This window comes from Capra hircus, chromosome 11 (genome assembly GCF_001704415.2).
Source record: "Capra hircus breed San Clemente chromosome 11, ASM170441v1, whole genome shotgun sequence".
Classification (NCBI taxonomy): Eukaryota; Metazoa; Chordata; class Mammalia; order Artiodactyla; family Bovidae; genus Capra; species Capra hircus.
This window is the reverse complement of record NC_030818.1, coordinates 13,615,989-13,637,230: the sequence shown is the minus strand read 5'-3', so window position 1 is coordinate 13,637,230 and position 21,242 is coordinate 13,615,989. Positions and strand designations below refer to the sequence as shown.

Genomic DNA, 21,242 nt, shown 5'->3' with positions numbered 1-21,242 from the left:
TTTAAGACCAATAAGTCTTCTGGTTGACAAACCCTTATCAGAAAAGGGCCGTAAAATGTTAATTGGCCTGGCCAGAAGATGATGTAAATCACCTAAGACTTGTGTATATGACTAAGCATGCAGAGAGAAAGCCTGGTCTCGATAAGAGTCAGGGCTGCTGATGCTGCATAATTTTGTATTATCCATTGATCTCTATGTAAAATCAAAAGGTACATAAGGCCTTTCCGGACAATAGAGGAGGGGCCAGTCACTGGAAAGACTGGTTTCCCCTGTGTGGTCTATTCTCCTTCTCTCCTTTTCTGGCTGAATTCCCATTCTGGGGTGTGGAGGCTCGCCATGCCTACTTACTTGCCCCGGCTTCTAAGATCCACGCGAGAGGGAGCCCAAGGCGGGGCACTCCCTGCTATTCAAGAGGACACCAGTGGCCTAACATAGATGGTGCAAGTTCCTTGTCTTGGAACTTTATTGGTTTTCCATGTAAACCAAGTTATTCAGCCTCTTTTCTCCACTAAATTTTCCTACTACACTATTTCTTCCTAATCTCTCTTTATATTTCTAATTAAATAAATAAGTTTTCCTCGCCTACGCCATCTCCCCTTCGAATTACCCTGGATCCACCAGGCTGGACCTTGGCAACTATTATTATCTATTATTTAATAAATGGCTTACTATGTTATTTTATATATAATACATAATCTTTGATAAAATATATTATTATATATCCCTTGGGGGAAGGCATGGCAACCCACTCCAGTATTCTTGCCTGGAGAATCCCATGGACAAAGAGCCACAGTCTATAGCGTTGCAAAGAGTAAGATGTGAAAGTGAAAGAGGAGAGTGAAAAAGTTGGCTTAAAGCTCAACATTCAGAAAAAGAAGATCATGGCATCCGGTCCCATCACTTCATGGGAAATAGATGGGGAAACAGTGGAAACAGTGTCAGACTTTATTTTTGCGGGCTCCAAAATCACTGCAGATGGTGACTGCAGCCATGAAATTAAAAGACGCTTACTCCTTGGAAGGAAAGTTATGACCAACCTAGATAGCATATTCAAAAGCAGAGACATTACTTTGCCAACTAGGGTCCGTCTAGTCAAGGCTATGGTTTTTCCTGTGGTCATGTATGGATGTGAGAGTTGGACTGTGAAGAAGGCTGAGTGCCGAAGAATTGATGCTTTTGAACTGTGGTGTTGGAGAAGACTCTTGAGAGTCCCTTGGACTGCAAGGAGATCCAACCAGTCCATTCTGAAGGAGATCAGCCCTGGGATTTCTTTGGAGGGAATGATGCTGAAGCTGAAACTCCAGTACTTTGGCCACCTCATGCAAAGAGTTGACTCATTGGAAAAGACTCTGATGCTGGGAAGGATTGTGGGCAGGAGGAGAAGGGGACGACAGAGGATGAGATGGCTGGATGGCATCACGGACTTGATGGATGCGAGTCTGAGTGAACTCTGGGAGTTGGTAATGAACAGGGAGGCCTGGCGTGCTGCGATTCATGGGGTCGCAAAGAGTCGGACATGACTGAGCGACTGAACTGAACTGAACTGAAGTGACTTAGCACATTTATAATGATAATTAATAAAATTAAGTAAAAACACTAACACTCTTTAATCCTTACAATGCTCCAGCTGCCACTGTTCTTTTCTCTTCACTTTCACAGTCGAAGTTTTTTCCAGCGTTGTCCATCCTCCCCATCTTCATTTCCTCATCTTGAACATTTGTCCTCCTCCCATCCCATCCTGGCTTCTGCCCCATTAAATCCCTCCAGAGGTCACCAGTCACCTCCAGGTCGTTGAGTTCACTGGGCAGTCTCGGGTCTCAACTCGCTCAGCTCTGCCACTGCTGAGACGCCCTCTTTCTTGGCCTCATCCCCTGGTCTCCACGAGCCACACCATTTTGTTCCCCAGATTTCTCAGGCTGTCTTTTCCTCAGCCTCCTTTACCAGACCATCTCCTCTGCCATGGCCTGGGGTTTCCTTGAAATCCCATCCAGGGTTCTCTTCGTGCTTTCTAAATCCATCTCCTTGGCCTCATCGGTTCCCTAAGCTGGGTCACCAGTTACTAATGGCAGCTCCAGCCCGACCTCTCCTTGGAGCTCTAGATTCATCCCCCTGACTGCTCTGCTTGGATGTCAGCAACTCCAAGCTAAACTCCTGACATTCCCTAGGTCAATCCTCCTCCAGGGCTCCCCATCTCTGGATAGGTTAATGACCCTGCTGGGTCCATCCCAGTTGCCCCCCCAGATCTGGCAAGTGGCCCTGGAATGGGCTTGGTTCTCAGCCAGGACCATCGGAGGCTTCCCCCCAGGTTTTTCTAAATGGAACTAACGGAGAAAATTCCTGACCTCTTGGGTTGTGAAGGGCTTCTCCGGTGGCTCAGACAGTAAAGCATCTGCCCGCAGTGTGGGAGACCTGGGTTCGATCCCTGGATTGGGAAGATCCCCTGGAGAAGGAAATGGCAACCCACTCCAGTACTCTTGCCTAGAAAATTCCATGGGTGGAGGAGCCTGGTGGGCTACAGTCCCTGGGTCGCAAAGAGTCGGACACGACTGAGCAAGAAGTCTGTTAAGTCTTGGGTTGTGAAAGAGGCAGGGGTATGAGATAGAGAAGGTCCTAGAGAAAACCTGTCTTCAACAAAGAAAATGGTGAGTCCAGGGGAGATGGAGCCTTGGGGAACAAGCAGAAAGCCCTAAGATGAGTGGCCTGGGGCTATGAGTTGATTCCAGTCCCCCAGACCCCTACCTGCCTTTCTGCACTGCTGTCCTTGGTTTGTTGAGCGCCTACGTATCCGCCTAGTGAATCCCCCTTTTGGCTCAAGCTAGTTTGGGTTAGGTGCTGGTCACTGGCTGCTAAGGGGAGTACTGAGCACTGTGGCTCTCTCCTGCCCAGTGCAGCCACTGCCCATCAGGCTCCCGCCCAGCCCTTGACCACCCCCCTCTCCACCCTGGTGCACTGTCATCTCTCACCAAGACCCCTGTACCGGCCACCTTTGGTAACCACAGTCACTCTCTCCCACTCCAGTCTGTTTACCACATAACAGCCCAGCTGGGATAAGAAGGAGCATGGTGCGCCCTTGCCACCTTGGAGGCAAGTCATAGTGGGGCCGACTTTTGTTATTTAAGGGACACTCCCTTGCCAGCGGTCCTTACAACTGCATACACGGGTGGCAGGGTGCATCTCTTGCCCTGGAAGAGAATACAGTGCGCACACACAGTGATCGGCAGGTGTGGCCCACAATGTGCAGAAGTGGGGGGGAGAGCCAGGGGCTGTTGGCAGCAAGACCCATGGCACGGGGAGAGCAAAGAAGCCGACACAGACCAGTTCTCCCAGCCTCTCGAAGTGAAGAAAGCACCCTTGGGTGGTGGATTAAAGTGTCTTTGACCTAGGTCTGCTGGCCAAAAATGACTAGCAGGGTGTGTGGATACTAGCGGGAGGGTGTGGCTGGTATCCCAGGGACTGGTGGGGGCTGAGGCTGGATGCTCCACAGCACCCATCTCCCCCGCCTGGGGTGGTGCCTTGGGGAACAAGCAGAAAGCCCCTGTGTGGGATGGTGGGAACTGGGCCAGTGTGGGAGTATCACTGCAGGTGATGTTAGCTGACAGAGCACAAGGGACCCATTTTCACAGCCATGTCAAGCTTCAGCAAAAGTCACAGCGGCAGAGTGGATTCATGTCTCCCCAGTGGTCTTCCTCTGGTGTGAGTGCTGGACTTCAGACCCAACCCCACCTGGTCGCTAGAAACTCTAGAGAGAGGTGGCTGGGGATGGCCTCAAGGGGGCAATGCTGGCCTGTCTGCCCACATGAGTATATGTAGACAGAACAGCCAAAGGGAAGAAAATGAGAGATGTGGTCACATCTGTACCCCAAGTTTAGTTATGAATCTTGAGTGACATTTATAGACAATCCAGTGAGCTACAGCCCAGAACTAGAGGCCAGGGGGCAAACGTTGCTGTCAGTAGTGGTGCTAACAAGCCTCCTCCTGCGGAGGCTGGGATTAGAGGCCTCTGGTCTCCTCCCAGAAGGAGCCTGGGTGTTGGGGAGATGGTGAAAGGATAAGATAAAGGTGCCTCCCTAAGTGTCACCAGGAAGGAGCCATCTGAAAATGCCATCTGTGGAATATAAGCTATAGTCCTGGGCCAGATCACCCCTGGATGATCTGATAAAGCCTGTGTCCTGACCACACGAGGGGGAGCGCCAGATGGGCAGTGAACCAACCCCCAGGCCAGCCTGGTTTCCTGTCTGTATTTATCATGCTTCAGTAGCTACGAGCTAGAGAGAGAGAAATGGAATGCTTACCATTAAGATTTCAACGCTGAGAGGCTTCAGTGTCTTACTGTATTTCAGTATCACCTACAGAAACCCAGGCGGTGTTTAGACCCCAGGGAAAGCAAACTTCCCTTGGTCCCTATAAAACCTGGCAAATCCAGCAGCCGCCTTAGAGCAGACCTTGGCAACTGTCTGCCTTCCCTGTTATAGCAGAACGCTTCCCATTAAGCCGGTGGCGAGCTTTTGCTTTGTTAATTAATGGAACCTGTTCAGCCTTCTCAGCAACTTCTCAGAGGGTAGCACTGCTTACTCTTCCCTCCTTAGGATTTCTGCCCTTAAACCCCAACAAGCGGGCCGCTGCCCTGTGTCCCGCACTGATACTTTCTCTGGCCACGCCCTCCATGGGGGTGGAGTCAGCATGACCAAGGGGACACGCCCATGAGGGCTACCCCATGCTCTGGAAATCCAGGGCTCCGAATTTCCTGCCCCAACAGCCGCTGACCCACTTTTGGTGTCTGCAGTTTCTTCCCAGAGCTCATCTTCCCAAGGACTTAGAGGACGGCTGGAGGGCAGCTGTTTGCCCAGAGGGTGTGTACAGAGCCTGGACGTGAGGTCTAGGTGTCCCTCCATGTACACACAATGGCATGAGCTGGACCCCACATTGGGACGAAAAGACTCAGACTAGTGCTTAAAGACTGGGAGTCAGTGCCCCCCTCTCCGCCCCCTGCCAGTGTCATTTTTGTGTGTGTCCCACTGGGGACTCCAGTGAGTCTAAGAATTCTAAATTTGAACTTGGCCTTCCATCCTATTATGAATGTATATTTATAAAAGCAGGAATTTAGAATCAATGTAACTTAAAATGTTTAGCTATATAGGATGTGAGCTTCCAATATACTCTCGCCTTGTACCCGCAAAGGTCCAGAGCAGTTACGGTGGTCAGGGAGACCCCTTGTTGGCTCTGCAGAGATTGTAGGAGGCAAAGACCACTTCTAGAGGGGCGGGGCTTCTGCTTCATTCTCTGGATTTAGGGTCTTCTGAATGGATAAAACAATGGAAACTGAGAACATCAAGTTTATTTAGCATGATCCCAGAGCTATGTGAGTATGATGTGTGTGTGTGTGTGTGTGTGTGTGTGTGTGTGTATGTGGTTGCTTTATGTGTGAAGGGTTATGTGGGGTTGAGTGTATTTCTGTGTGTGTTTGTGAGTGTGTCTCCATGCATTCGTTTTAAGAATAGTAGAAAGTGTCCTTTAGAAGTCTGAGGTAGTGAAAATTTTATGGTGTCCCTCACTGTGTGATTCAAAATCACAAATCACCCCAAATTAGTCCCCCCAAACTTTCTCACTTTACAGATGAAGAAACTGTACTTGGAGATGATAAGTGACTTGCCCAAGGCACAGAGCTCATGAGCCCAGAGCCAGGATTCAGTCCAAGCAATGTGGTTCCAGAGCTCTGGGATCCTGCTCACTATTGTGTGTGGCCTCCTGGCCAGGAGAACAGGTTCTGATGAGTTGGACCAACGTGCAGGCTGCCCAAAAGGTGTGGACTCTGGAAACCAGGCAGTGAGTACTAGATATTAGATAAGTGTTAAGGGCTGCTCAGAAATCACTATCTTAGGTCTTTGATGAGTAAGGAGGCTCACTGCTCATCCCTGATCCCTTTGCTGTTGACTAAAGTAAGCCCGTGACAGCACTGCTGGAGGCTGCCTGGCAAAACACGGAACAGTGCTGCTTGGAGCTGTTTCTTCATGGGAAGCCGAGAAAGGAAATGTCGCCAACTAGTGGACATCTTTGGTAGTGGGCGTAGGCGACCCAGCAGACTGCAGGTATGGGGCAGGAGGAAAGGCAAGAAAACGTCCTTGTTTTAGTGAATGACCATTTTCAAGTGTCTTAAAAATTCCTGTTTCATATATTTTACTCATTTCTTTTGGTTTTTTTTTTTAAGAAAGATAATTGTCTCTGTTACTCCATCTTAGCTGGATTCCTAATGATTCACTTTCTATTGTTATTTTTCTATTCAATAATTTGGAAGCTTATATGGTCTTTTACTGAAAACTATTTCTAAAATTTTATAAATCATCTCTAAGTTCATAACCTTATATGTAATTGAACCAGTTATTTCCATAACGGTCTTAAAAATGAAATAACCTATTAGATCCCTTTCATCAATAATGATTAATTTAGCATATTGTACTTCTCTGCTGTTCCAAGTGTGTGTTTGTGTGTGTGTGTATTCCAATAACTACTTTTTAAACAATTGCTTCCAGTTTGTTAAATTGACAATGAAATATTAGACTTAGGTATAAATTTATTTAATTGCTCACGACCATTTTTTAATCCCATGTCCCTCTATTCTTGAGTTATTTACTTGTACTGATTTCCCAATCAACTGGACATATGATTGGCTAATTTTTTCTAATGCTGGACTGGGGATCCTTACCTATCTGAACACTATGCCCTCCTCATTCATCGATGATAGTCAACCTTTGTTGACTGCCCATGCCTCGTTTTAGAATATGGCATTGTTTTTTATCATCAAATTTTATTTTTCTTGATTTAAAGTGCTTCCTTTTCATGACTGGCTGGTCTTTTCTAATAAGTGGATATTAATAAAGATTTTCTTAACCTCTTCCTGCTTTTTGTAGTAATCCAGCTTCACTGAGGAGTACGTCTTCCCATTTCTCAGACTGGTTCCTGCATTTGAACTGCTAAATCACTACCACACTGTTATTCTCCCTGTTTATTCCTGGAAGGTTGAGATCTTTATCTGATTAAAGACAGTCCCATCAGAGGTGCGTGGCTCTCTGTCCAAAGATCCAAAGGAAGAGAAAAGGAAAGATTTTTGCATCTAAAGGTTACATTTTGTCAGATTAGTGGTCTAGTTATCTGTGTGGCACAGTGGACCATGCAATAACCTGACTGAAACCTTCCTTTTTCATACTTATTAGGGTGGCCGGCACTAGCTGGGGTCCCAGCACTCTGACCCTTGTCAGGATCCTGGTGCGAGGCGTCTCTTCTTCCCCTCGTTACTGAGACCTTGCAAACAGGGTTCCAGCCGTGTGAACCCTGGACCTGGCTCTCTGCCTTGAGGCCAGATCCCCCGTCCCCCATCCCCTGCCCCCGGCCACATCTCCTCCTCCTGTGTCCTGGGCATCCCTCACTGCTATCTGTTATCTGGCTTCCACTGTGGGTTTCTTCCCTCTCCTCAGCAGGCCGGCTCACCTTTCACACATGGTTGGTTAACCTTAAATCTTCCTTCTTGCACTTTATTTCTTGTTCAGTCGCTAAGTCGTGTCTCTTTCCAGTCGCATGGACTGCAGCATGACAGGTTCCTCTGTCTTCCACTACCTCCCAGAGTCCACTGAAATTCATGTCGATTGAGTTGGTGATGCCATCCAACCATCTCACCCTCTGCCGCCCCCTTCTCCTTTTGCCCTCTATCTTTCCCAGCATCAGGGTCTTTTCCAGCGAGCTGGCTTTTAGCATCAAGTGGCCAGAGTCTTGGAACTTCTGCATCAGTCCTTCCAGTGAATATTCAGGGTTGATAGCCTTTAGGATTGACTGGTTCGATCTCCTTGCAGGCCAAGGGACTCTCAAGAGTCTTCTGCAGTACCACAATTTGAAAGCATCAATTCTTTGACCTTCAGCCTTCTTTATGGGCCGACTCTCACATCCATACATGACTACTGGAAAAACTATAGCTTTGACTGTATGGCTCTTTGTTGGCAAAGTGATGTCTCTGCTTTTTGATATGCTGTTTAGGTTTGTTACAGCTTTCCTTCAAAGGAGCAAGTGTGTTTTCATTTCATGGTTGGAGTCACCATCCGCAGTGATTTTGGAGCCCAGGGAAATAAAATCTGTCCCTGCTTTCACTTTTTCCCTATTTGCCATGAAGTGATGGGACCGGATGCTGGATCTTAATTTTTTGAATGTTGAGTTTTAAGTCAGCATTTTCACTCTCATAATTAGTTCCTCTTCGTTTTCTACCATTAGAGTGGCATCATCTGCATATCTGAGGTTGAGGTTGTTGATATTTGAAGAAAATCCTCAGCGTTTCTAGCTGGTGGAGGGCACTCGGCCCCCATGCTTGGATGCCTTTAGTCACCACAGTGGAAATTTAGGAAGAGGAGGAGGCGCTCATGGCTTTGGGCCAGGGGAGAGCCTCAGCTCCTGGGGGAAGCCCATGGGGACTTTGGGGACACCTGGATACGAAAATAAGCTGCCTTGTGGAAACAGTGGGCCTGGGAGTGGTGATCGAGTCTGTCTCTGCGGAGGTCTCTTTGCTCAGGACACTGGGTAGTGAGCAGGGGGGAAGAACTTGGTTACCTAGAACTTGGTTTGCATTTGAGCTTTACATATTTACCCATGGCCCAAGACAATTTCCTTATTTCTGAGGCTGTTTCCTCATCTGTGTAATGGGTAATATTAATAGGATCGTGCTCTTAGTTTATGGGGATTAAATGAGGTGCTATAAGTTGCTTAAACAGAGCCTGACTAATGTGTGTGGACCTTGAACAAACACCGGGCCCCTTATTTGAGTAAAGATGAGCTGGGAGGGGCAAAGCAGTTCTTCCCTCCTCTTCTTTCTCCCCTAGTGTCTCTGTTCCCCTTTCACCCTTCAAGGTAACATCTTAGCTTCCCCCCACCCCCATTGTCCTCTGATTCCAGAACCTCTTTGTGTTCCAGCCTGTGGATTTGTTCCCTGCTTCCCTGTGGGGCCCACCCACAGGTTTGTTTCTGCAACTCCCTCCCATCCAATCCATCTGAATGGACTGTCCTCCACGGAGACGTTCACAAATCCATACGGCCTTTCCCTTCTCAGAAGACTGTAGCATTTTATCACCTCCCTCCCCAGTCAGGACTCAATGATTCATACATCCAGCTTTCCACGCAAGAGGTCTCTGGGATAAAAGTTCCCATGTAGGGAGCATCCCTCTGGCTTCTGAGCCCCACAGAGCCAGAAAAACTGGGTAGCCGACAGAGAGGGGTCACACACTGGGAAGCCAAGCATGGTAGATTTACTAGGGTAATATCTGCAGGTGAGAAAACAGCACATACATACAGAAATCCATGGGCAGAGATATCGCCCGGCACCACAAACACCAAAGCAGCGGGGGCTCAGCAAGTGGCTTTGGAAAGTTCTCTTGAAAATCCAAGGGCAGCTTTGGTGCTCAGAGATTCAAACAGAAAACTGTACAAAACCAACCCATAAATATATATATATTATATTATATATGTGTGTTTATATATATAAAATTGCAAAATAAAAGCCCAAGAAACTAGTCAATCTGCACACCAGTGGCTCAAAAAGTGTTAGCGTAAAGGCAAAACCCTTTGTGGGGAAGATGCACAATCCGGGGGCTGGCATTTCAGTAGCAGAAAGAGTATTTACATGGAACCCCTATTTGAAACCTCACAATACTAGGCAAAGCTAAACACAGACCAGGTATGTACAAGGGGAAGACGATTGTCAGACACAGACGTATCACCAAAACCATCCACAGCTTTAGAGAACACTGCGCTCCACCAGGCCCCCTGCGCCCTGCCAGGCCAGCCAGGCTCAGGACTAGTTCTGCACCCCTTCTCCCCCCACCAGGAGAGGGCTGGGACTCAGTGGTGTAGCGTAGTTTACAGAAGTTTAAAGGTGGAGCAGCCTGTGGAGATCAATCACCCACAAAGTAGGACTGATAGGCATGGGGTAGAGTTGAAATGAAGGGGTTGGGGTCCCCAAAATACATTCCCATTTTATGAATGCTTTGATGTACGTAATGCAGCCCCTGTCCTTGGTCCACTTATCATCCTCCTTCTGGTTCACTATCAAAGAGAAGATCTGGCCTTTGCATGTCTCAGAATTATACAAGATTCTGGGGAAAAGAGGTTAGGGCTTTTCTTGCTATTCTCCTACCAACCCCCTGAAGGCCTCAAAACATTTTCTTCACATTGCTAAGAGAGGCGGGGTGTACCCATCACTGCTGCTTGGGAACAGTGGGTGAGAAATGTCGGGGGCTGACTATCTGGAGGCAGCCACTGGTGCTTCCCTATGCCCGCTGCGCCCAAGTCCCTCCTCACGGCAGTAACGGTGAGCACTCCTCCTCTGTCTTCAGGCCCCAATGTCTCATAGTGATGACTCAACTTTGGGGGCAATCTTGAAGGCAAAGGTCACCAAATATCAGTTTGGCAAAACTTCATACCACCTAAGTACAAACCAACACAAACCACAACTTCTACACTTCTAAGAAAACCCTAACCGAAGATTCTTTCTCATCATTTCTGAAAGGCGAAGCCTGTCTACACGAAAATAATGCAAGGTGCTTTCTCAGGTCGAAAGGACACCCTGCCTGAAACCCTCATGCCGAGTCCTGTGTAAGGTGGCCTCTCACGGTGGGAGGCTGAAGGGGGATCGGTGTGCACGGGTAACAGGCCTCTACCCGTGCACTCAGTTCTGGTAAAAAGGAGGTGACGCCCACGCTTAGGGAGTCTGCAGCCCATCACTCTACCGTGTGCTAGGCACGTTTTTTCCGTATTTCTGCGCCAGTGGGCCTGCCCACAGACAAACAACCAACGAGCACATCTCATCAGTCAGTTCAGGCCCCTGACACTCGAAAGCGCCCCTCTCAGAACAGATGTGGAGCTGTGGTGACATAACGTCCCTTCAGGTTTTGAACGGTGAGGATCCGTGTCCTTTCTGAGGAGGTGGAGAGCACAGATTTTGTCCCCTCCTTCATTCCTTCTCAGACTCTTTGAATGTTATCATCTTAGGCTTGAGCTCATGTGGTAGAGAAGACGTAAAAGGACCTGCTTCCTCTGCATTCAGAGAGAGATAACTGCCAAGTACAGCCACCTCGAGGGTTGCCGCTGACCCACGCGAGTATCCTGGGGAAAGGCAGTAACTTTTTTCATTTGTTCAACAGACAAAAACTGCATACTCCTGCCTGGAGCTACAGCATAAAATTTATACTCATGCAAAAGATGGCACAGAGGCCAAGGGTAGGCTATGTGTCTATCCGACCCTCTGCCTACCTCCGTGGAAAAATCCACCCTTCCTTTCCATCTTCTAGGCTTTCAGAAGTGAACTGTGCTGTTGGGTGAATGGTTCTCTCCAACCCACAGCAACCGGAGAAGTGGCCTCATGGCATTTCTCCCCGTGTTGACGGTAGAAGCCCTCTGTGATGACAGCCCCGAGCAACATGCGTGAGTATCTTGCCCCATTCAGGAGTGACTGACACACCCACTGGGCAGGGGGCAGAGACTGAGCTCCATGGGCAATCAGTGGTATAAGGGTGATGCTCCCCAGGGGGATTCCTACTGGACCAGGTTTCTTATCCAGCTCCCTCCCACCAAGTCCTTTTAAAAAAATTCATCTGTCTACAGAAGAAGAACCCCATCTTCTTTGCAGGTGTGTTGAAGGAGGTTACTTTTATCTGTATAACCTGGCCAAAGTCGGATGGTGACTTGGGTCATGTCTGGAGGCTCTTATGGAGCACAGATCTGAGCTGGTCTCTCGGCAGCACTTTTGCAAAGTTTTGGGAAAGTTTGTGCACGCTCTCACACATCACTGCTGGGTACCAGCCCGTGCACAGAGAGCCACTGGCGCCAAGCTTGCTTCTCTATAAGCATCTCTCCCTCTGCCTCCTCACTCCCACACCTGCCCGTCTTCCCAAGGAAACAGGCTCAGAAACTGCTCCACTCCCCAGTTCAGCATCCAGACCACAGCTTGCTTGTCTACACTTTCTCATCCTTTTCCATGGTCTACCTACACTTTCCTGGAAACTATCCTATGGCCTAACAATTCTGAGCTTCCCATATGTACATTTTCTCCAGACAGATAACTGGTCAAAGTATTCAGCCAAACTTTTATTCAGAGCCAAAGAACATGTCCCTTCTCCTCACCCTACGAGCCTGTGGTCTTGTTTGGACCCCACGCCTGCTTCTGTAGCACTCAGAGCACGGCCTCTGAGTCCCACCAGGCATTTCCTACACATGCAAGGGGAGGACTGGGGGACTCAACGGCTCTCCTAGCAACTCTAGCTCGAGACAAAACAGAACCCCAAACTGCAGTGAGCATTAGCTCTTTGACGATCCCTTCTCCTCACTGTAGAGCTCTCATCAGATGCCTTCTCCAGAGAATTCCACGGGAATGAATTCTGCACTGCAGGCTCACTGTTTGCTATAAAGGTAGAGGCACCTGTTTTGGTGCTGCTGTTTCACAAAGGCCTCCTCATGGAGCCTCCCATTCCTCCAGCACTGTCCCCTCCCCTGCACTCCATTCTCTACTCAGCTACCAAAGGAATTTTTCTAAAATGCAGCCTTCTCTTGATCTACCATGACCACAGCCCTCAGCGGCTCCAGATGCCATACATGAGGAAGTCTAGCTCCTCCACACCTTCTACCAGTTTCTTTACAATCCACCCTGCCCACCCGCAAAGTGAAGCCCACCACCCACCTCACACTGCCCATCCCAGCAACACTGAATCACTCCATGGATGCACCTGGCGCTCCAAACTTCTAGGCCTTTACACACACACACTTCAGTGATCCCAATGTCCTGCTTGTCCTCTTGTCCTCCTGGAAAATTTCTCTTTGTTCTGAAAACCTAACTCAAGCATCACTCCTTGCAGGAAGGTTTCTCTGGCCTGGAAGATAGTAAATTGATGCCTCCTTATGCCACCTCTACATTCTTGCCTATTCCGTAACACGCCTCCTAGACTTGGAGACCTCCTCTGGGTAGGGACAGTCCTCAGGCCTGGCCCATGACCCAAGCTCATGCATGGTTTTTGAACACATGAAGAAAGAACAGATGGATGGGTATGAGGTGGCCCCATGGCATAAACTCCTGCAAGGCACGTTCATCTAAATGAGGCCTCCCTGTTGTAAAGAGAATAGAGAAAATTTGTTGAAAGCAAAGAGTCAGTCAAGATTATTTCTGAGCTAGTCACTCAAACACAGAAAGCGGCACCAGTGGCTGTTTCCATCCTACCTTGCTCTTAACACCACCTGCCACTGACTATTCTAGTCGCAACGATTGTTTTCTTTTAATGTCAGCAGAGTGCCCACCACTGAGTGGATCCTTAACAAATATCAGGATGAATGGATGGCTGCGAAATAGTTTTCTTTAAAAGGCATCAAAGGATTGGCTTTGAAAGGCATTTCCCACATCACAGACTTTACTGACCTGGGTCATCCATCACAAGACTTGACTCAGAAGCAAAACAGAGAGAGGAGTCTGGGCAGCAGTTAGGAATCTGCTCTAGGGACACCCGTATAGGGCTTTCTTTAGTAATGTGTCAGTTTCATTTCTTCACCCCATCCTTACCAACTATGGATGGTACTCCTGGCTGCAACCAGAAGGCTCTGGCCTCTCCTTTGTCAGAAGTCCACACTGGCCCAGTCACAGCCCGCAATCACCAGGAACTCACTTTGCACTGATGGGGGAAAAGGTGGGTGGTCTTCCACCTTCACTTATGCAGTGGACAACCAGTTGCAGAAACAAAACAGTCCTGGACCAAAATAACCACTCTTGGGAATTAAAGTTTTCTGATCATCACAGCTGCTAAGTGCAAAGGTTCTGACTCTGACAGACCTGGATTCAATCCAGGCTCTGAATCTTTCTAGCCAAGTCACTGGAACAAGTCAATTATTTTGGGGGGGGCTCAGTTTTCATACCCATAAAATGGGAATAATCTGACCCACATCACAGTACTGTCTCAAGAGTTAAAGGATATAGTGTATGTGAAGCCTACATGGTGTGTGTGTATGTGTGTGAGTGTGTGTGTGTGTGTAGGAAGTGCTCAAAAGCAGAAAACTATGATTAAGAACTTTCAAAAATACTTTGACAATATTCAGGACAGAAAGGGAAAATATTCTTTGAAGACACTGTGCTTAAAAGAGAATGGATTGTCTAGTTTTTAGGAGCCAACAATGCTCATAGATCAGTGTCCCACAGAAAGGTATGAAAAGATAGTGATGGCATTTAAAAAACAGCTGTGGCTCTTACAGGCCCTAGGATGGATGGACAGAGAGTAAAAAGGCCAGGGACACCCAAGCCTTTCTCTGAAAGCTGATCCAAGAGGATTAATTCTGAAGAGTTCACCTCATTCTCCTCTGCTGGACCCATAAACCAGAGGAGCCAAGGTTAAGGGGCCAAGGGTAAGATGCCAGTTCCAGGCTATGAGCCAGGGTTTCTAGGTTTGAGGGAAAGTCAGGGGACCCCTAATGTTGGACAGGAGGCAAACCAGACAAGCAGTGTTGCTCAAGTGTCAGGAATGCTTGAAAGGCGTCATATATCCACACTGTCCCGATCCTCCTGGTACAACCCAAAGCTAACAGAGGATCAAAATTTCCGCAAATTTCAGCCCTGAGCATGAGATGAGTGTTTTTCTAAGCTAAATTTGGTTTTAGTTTTCAAGCGCCTGAGATGCACAATTCGAATGTGTTAAGTCCCTGGCTTCTTATATTGATCAAACCATCCCCTGCTTTGGGGTTGACCTGGCTGCCCTCATGCCTGCCCACTCTTACAACTGTTCCGGCCATCATTCCAGAGGTTCCATGAAGAAAGCTCAAGGTTAGTGGTTGGGGAAGCACAAGCTAAGCCATCAGCCCTTGGGAACAGGGATTAACTTCTGGTGGAGGGGACAGGTCCATTTGTCTGGGTACTGTGAGCAGCAGGGCCATTACCCTACAGGAAAGAGAAGAGAGATTTCTAAATATAGTGATAGCTCCATCAGCAAGAGACTGGGTTCCCGCAAGGACAAGGACCTTGCTCAGGGAAGCCTCAGCCTGTCTGAATGGGTCCTGGTTGGTGGGAGCTGGCGGCCGGCTTTGGCCCCTTGCCCTGGGCTCAGATCAGGGGCAGCATCCTTGTGAGCGTGGCCCACAACTAGGCAGTGTTGTGTCTGGAAGGAGCACAGGACCGCGAGCCAGGAGACGTGAATTCTAGTGAGAGCTCTGCCTTGAACTAGCTGAGTGACCTTGGGAAAGTCACCTGATTTCTGTGGGGCAGAGGGACAATGAGGGGCTGGGGGGGACAATCTCTAAGTTTCCCATCGGAGTGTGACCCAGGGCCTATTCGACCCCTCCTCGGCCCCATGCTTCCAGGGTCAGAGACGGGAGAAGGCGGGGCAGGGGTAGGGGAGACACAAACGGGAGCCGCAGGGGACTGCGGATCAGGACTCCACTTTCTCCTTCTTTTTGCTCTTCTTCAGGAAGGATGGGGTGCGGAATTTCTTCTTCTTCTTCGAGGGAGACTTGGAAGGTGAGCCCTCTGGGGACATGGGGCCACTGGTGACAGACTCGGTTTTGTCCTTGGAGGTGTCGACATCCGTGTCAGCGCTGGTGGTCATCTGGCTGAGGCCTTTGCTGAGGGTGTCCTCCACCGTCTGCCCGTCCTCTCTCCCGTTGACCACCACTCCTTCCGGCTGCGTCACGACCGGCTCTGTGGTGTCTTTGCTTGTTTCCGTCAGCTTAGCCTCTTCTAGAAAAAGATCCAAACACATGACCCATTAGATTTCATTCAGACCAGAGCTTCTGTCTGGGGCTACAGAACCATTTCCAGGCAATTCTATATGGGAAATCTAGAGCCGTGGGAGTGGCAGGCCCGCGTTGTCAGGGGAGGGCTCTCTCCCAGACAGTAGAGAACAGGCCTTTGGTGGGCTAGAGGCTCTGGGTTCTTGTCTACAAATGTAAATGGGTCATGATGTCCAAATGTGGCAGCAACTCAGCAAGGGCCCAGGTGGGAGCTTTCCTTGGTATGGACAGAATGAGGAAAAGACACGGGCAACAGAGAGGCTGGACAGTTCAGGGGAGGTGTCTAAGAATTGTCACTGGTTCAGTTTCACCAGTAAAAATATGAAAACGACATGCTTTCATACCCATTTCATTTCCCACACCAGTGAGGAACTTTAAAAAATGGGCAGTATCTTCCCAGTAGGCAGAGCAGGGGCAGGCAGAGCGAGGCTGGGGTTCCCTGAGTGGCCCAGACCCTACAGACTGCCACCTGTTCAAGGCCAGAAACAGAACCCTCCAACTGCCCCTCCTCCCCCTTCCCACTCTCACCCCACCCTCCTTCCCACTCAAGTTCTGAAACGCATGGACGGGGAGGGAGGAAGGAAAACTATAACTGTAGACTTGGAAAAGAAGAAGGGAATGTGAGGATCATCTCGCTCCTCCCCATTTTACCGATGGGAATTTGAGTGAAATAGTAAAAGGGGACAGACTTCAGCCTCCTGCTGTCCCAGCCTAGTGCTCTTTACACTGTGTGAAACTGAGACGTGTGAGTGTTATCTGTGTGTGAGAGTGCATGTATGTGTGCACGAGTGCACATGTGTGATGGTGACTGGATGTTGATGTGCATGTGTGTGCATGTGTGTGCATGTACACTTCTGTAAGTGTGCAAGTGTGTGTGAGAGTGCACGTGTGCATGTGCATTATGCATGTGTGCACATGTGTCGGTGAGTACACATGAGTACTTGTGTGTGCATGAGTGTGCATGTATGAATATACACGTGTGTGCATATGTACGTGTGAGTGAACATGTGTATCTGTGTCAGTGTGCACATGCATGTGTGTGAGTGCACACCTGTATGTATCAGTGTGTGCATGAGTGCACATTTGTGACTGTGACTGGGTGTTAGTATGCATGTGTGTGTCTGCACTTCTGTGAGTGTGCAAGTGTGTGTGCATTATGCATGTGTGTGCATGTGTCTATATATAAGTGCACACGAGTGCTTGTATATGTGTGAAAGTGCATGTGTGTGCATGTGTGAGTATGCACATATGAGTGAGCATGTGTATCTAAGTGTGTGAATGTGCACATGGTAGGCACATGTGATTGCACACAAGTGTGCGTGTGTGATTGCACACATGGGTGAGCGTGCATGTGTTGAACACACATGTGTACATGTTCATGTGTATGAGTGTGTGTGTGAATGTGCACGTGAGTGTGCATGTGTGTAACTGGGAGGGATAGTTAGGGAAGGTGGGGCTGGTCATTTACAGAGTGGGACAAAACAGACATCTTGGGAAAGGGCTAGGGTTCTTAACAGGGTAAAGACTGAAGAAATATCTGGTTACATGGAAGAGGGCGTTAAATTTGGGAACAGTTAGAATGGGCTAGTTTAACCCTCTGGGCAAACCAAGGTCTTCTCCAATGACTCCTGAGGACTGTCCTCTCTTAGTGCTGAGGGCCTTGGCTCTGGCTCCCGTCTTCCTACTGTCTGGCCCGCATCCCGCCATCATCCACCTACCACGCCCTCTAAAGCCCTTGACTCCTATGGCCCTTACGGTCTGCTCCCCCACTATGCATGCCCGTGGTGATCACTGGCCATTCTCTGAAACACAGGAAAGCAGTCCAGACACAACCTTCCCCCGACCGCTCTCCTCTCCTCTCCTCATCTGCTTTTGGCCTCATAACCCTCTGTCCCTGGACCCCTCTCTGCCATCACAGCCTGTTTCCCTCTGCCTGGACCACCCTTCTCTATCTTCTCCATGTCCCCAACCTTCACCCACGCAATGAATCAGCTTGAGTCTTACCCTCCCCTTGAACTCTTTCCTGATCCCATCCTTGCTTCCAGGTAGAATGTGTCACTCCTTTTGGCCCCTACTATACAAATTCCCATCATAGCAATATAAAACAATCACTTTTTTTAAATGTCTATCCCCTCCCTCAAAACTGAAATAAATTAGAAAAGATTGTGTTTAATTATTTATGTAACTAGCTCATAGGAGGTACTCAAAAAGTGACTGTGGAACCCATGAATGGTTGAATGCATCAGCAAACAAATGAACACGTGAACGGTTTTTTCCAACCAAGCCAACACCGCACATTGTCATCTTTCTTACTTGTCACAGCCTGAGCCAACCATGTAAACAAAAAGCAGCCTGTGTGCTGGCCTTTACCTTCTGAACCTCCTCCCCTGTCCCCACTCTCAATCTCCCGGACTTTCTTTGTTCCTTTCATGGCCCCTCACTTAGGTGACCGATGAGGTCATATTTCTCAAGTCTCCCCTCTCCGATGACTTTGTTACCTGTTTTCTAGCTCCATGAACACAACTGCGGATTAGCGGGCTCCCCCTTTCTGTCCATGTGCCTCTTCCTGTCCTGGTGGTAACAGGCATCCTTACTCCAACAGCACCATTCACCCATGCCCACCCCAGCAGCCTCATCCACAGCCACAGCTTCTGCCATGTCTTGCTTTAGAGGTATACACCCAGGTTCTTCTTCCCCATCCAGAAAATGAGACCATGCTGAGTATACTGCCAGCATCTCTCACGCTGGCAGTATACAGAGCTTTCTAATGATGAATTGTTCGGGGAGCAGCAGAAACACAAAGTGGGGCTGGGAGGCAATAGGCCTTGGAGAAGTCAGGTTCCAAATTAAGGTCATCATTCCCTCAACTGGAAGAAACCAAAAACACGGAAGGGTGTGGCTGGCCAAGAGAAGGGGAAGCAGGACAGGGCTCTAGAAATACTTATTGGGCCCCAGTAAGAAAAGCATCAAGGACCAGCTCTGAGAGTCCAGATCCCTCCTCTGCTAAAAGCCCAAAACAAGTAAGATTAGAACTTGATGGGTCTTCAGCTATTTGAAGGCCAGGCTGGGAAGAGGCCCAGCAACTAGAAGCAGATGGAAACTCACCTTCTCACATCCCCTAAGGAAAATCACTGGCTTTCTCTCCTAGATGGGGCACTTGGAGCTCTGGGAGTAGGAGTCAGATGTGGGAGTGGGTGGAATGAAAGAGAGGCTAGAAAATGGGGGTGTCTATCCAAGGATGATGGTCAGGAAGCAGAAGGAAGAGGAAAGGGAGTAGGGAGAGTGCCCTTTCTCTTTCAGAGAAAGACTGCGCTTAGCAGTCAGGGACAATATCTACACCCTCATGGGCTGGAAAGAGCTGAAAGGCTTGCAGAGGCTGGAGGAGGAAGAGAGGTGCTTTGGGAAGGAGATGCCAAGCTTGTTTGGGTACTTACCTCTCAGAGTGGATTTGTCACTTTCCCTCAGCATCCAAACACTTGTCTCTCAGTCCTCCAGTGCCCCCTCCCAGAAATGCCCACTCCCTGGAAAGCTCACTCTACTCTTGTCTGCCAGTCGAAGCATATATCTCCCCATGGTCTGGTTCAAGCCTCTCTCGACATTTGACAATGATCTTGCCCTTTTCTAAACCTACTACCAATATATTAATTTTACACTTGAGTGTGGCCCCCTCCCACACTGAGTATGGGATGGCCCTGTGACTTGGAGGAAGCAACAGAATGCAGAGGAAGTGCCACTAGAGGAAATGCCATTAAAGGAAGTGCTTTCTAACCAGCCTTAGGCTAAATAATTAAGAAAGCCTAGCAGCTTCTGCTAGCTTCTGTTTGGGGAGCCCTGAGGCACCATGTATAAAGTCAACAACCTTGATGGGAACATAGATGGAGAAGCCACATGAAGAGTACCTACAATCATGTGGAGAGAGACAGAGACAGACAGACAAAGAGGCCCAGACATTCCACTGTCCCAGCTGAGTCCAGCCTTCCAGCCACTCCTACCAAGGCACCTGACATGTGAGTGCATTATCTTGGAAATTCTAGTTCAGTCAGGCACCCAGATGACTGCAGCTCCAGCTGACATCAGTGGAGCATAAGAACCATCCCGCTGAGCCTAGTCAACCCACAGAAGAACTAATTTCCATAAACCGGTTCTCATTAAGTGCTATGATTTAATAATTATCTACTGCTACATAACAAACCACCCCAAAACTTAGTGACTTAAAACAGCAAGCAGTATAGTATCTCTCACAACCCTGGGAACACAGTACACAGTGAGAGCTCATTTATGAAAACACAGTACTGGATCCTTTTATATTTAGGAGCTCCTTTTATCCTGATAACGATGCTGTGAATTAGGAAAGACAAGCATTCATGTTAGTTCCCTATTCTTTAGTGTTTTTAAGCACCTTATTTGAGATGGCTAAACTAGTCAGTGACAGGGCTGATCTTCTAAAGTCAAATGCAGGGCTATTTCTTTGCGGGAATAGCCAGTGCTCCTGGGGGGATGGAGTTTTCAAGGGCAGGGACAGTCAGGAGCTGGTCAAAGAGAAGGTGATGAGAGAGATGGCAGAGGTGAAGGAGGAGGACTTGAAAGCCTCTTTCAGAGAGGCTGGGTGGTAGGAGCCAAGGAGACAGAGGAAGAGTGATGGTGAGGTGATTTAGCAAAAGAGGATTTGAGAGTATGGTGACAGATGGAGAAAAAGCCATTCTTGACCCAACAGGTGAACTACATGTGAAAGTGCAGATGCTACTTGGAGTGTTAGCCCTGAGGAGCTGGGCAAGACATCGGGCAGCATGGCCAAGCCACCCAGCCCCGCCTCACAACAGTCACCCTAGACAGCTCCAACTGGGCCTCATCACATGAGGTCGGCTCCAAAGAGGTCCACATTCCCCAACTCTGTCTATTTCAGGAAGTCTCTTTTCTAACAACTCAACTGGGGTGTGCCTCTCCATGGAGCACAGATTTGGGTCAGAGAAAAGCAGGAATTCAGCCAGTGGGAAAGCAGTGATCCCACCCCTTACATCCTCCTCCTCCTGCCCTCTGTCCCACTGGACAGCAGAGAGTGCTCTAAGAGGCTCCCAAGAGCTGAAATGGAAGCCTCTTCTCAGTGGTATCACCTTCCTGCAGTTGGCTGCAGGGATGCTGCAGACAGCAGTCAGGCTGGGTGCTCTCTGCATCCAGATCTGGCAGTTGTGCCCCAAAGTCATTCAGGCTGTGGCCTCCAGCCCTAGAAGACACCATGGGCTCCTTAGATGGGCCCATGCATTAGGAATGGGCTGCAGATGTGCTCCTGAGGCGACAGGAACTGCCAGCGGGGAGCACCCAGCAGCTGGTCCCACAGTGCATTCACTGTGGGGGATTGCTGCTTCTGGGAGGTGTGCCCTGCATGAATACAAGAGTGTGCATGAGTGCATCTCTCTTAGAGGAAGCCTAGGCCATGCACAGCACATGTGGAATTGGTCATG

At 48.8% G+C, this 21,242-nt stretch overlaps 1 protein-coding gene across 1 annotated transcript in view; it reads right to left on the bottom strand.

Annotated features, from left to right (window-relative positions):
* ADD2 (adducin 2) overlaps window positions 9,257-21,242 on the bottom strand; it is a 122,704-nt gene continuing 110,718 nt past the window's right edge. Inside the window, exon 16 of the mRNA XM_018055081.1 lies at window positions 9,257-15,730. Coding sequence (XP_017910570.1) covers window positions 15,423-15,730 — 308 coding nt within the window. The 3' untranslated portion in view covers window positions 9,257-15,422. The remainder of the gene's footprint in view (window positions 15,731-21,242) is intronic.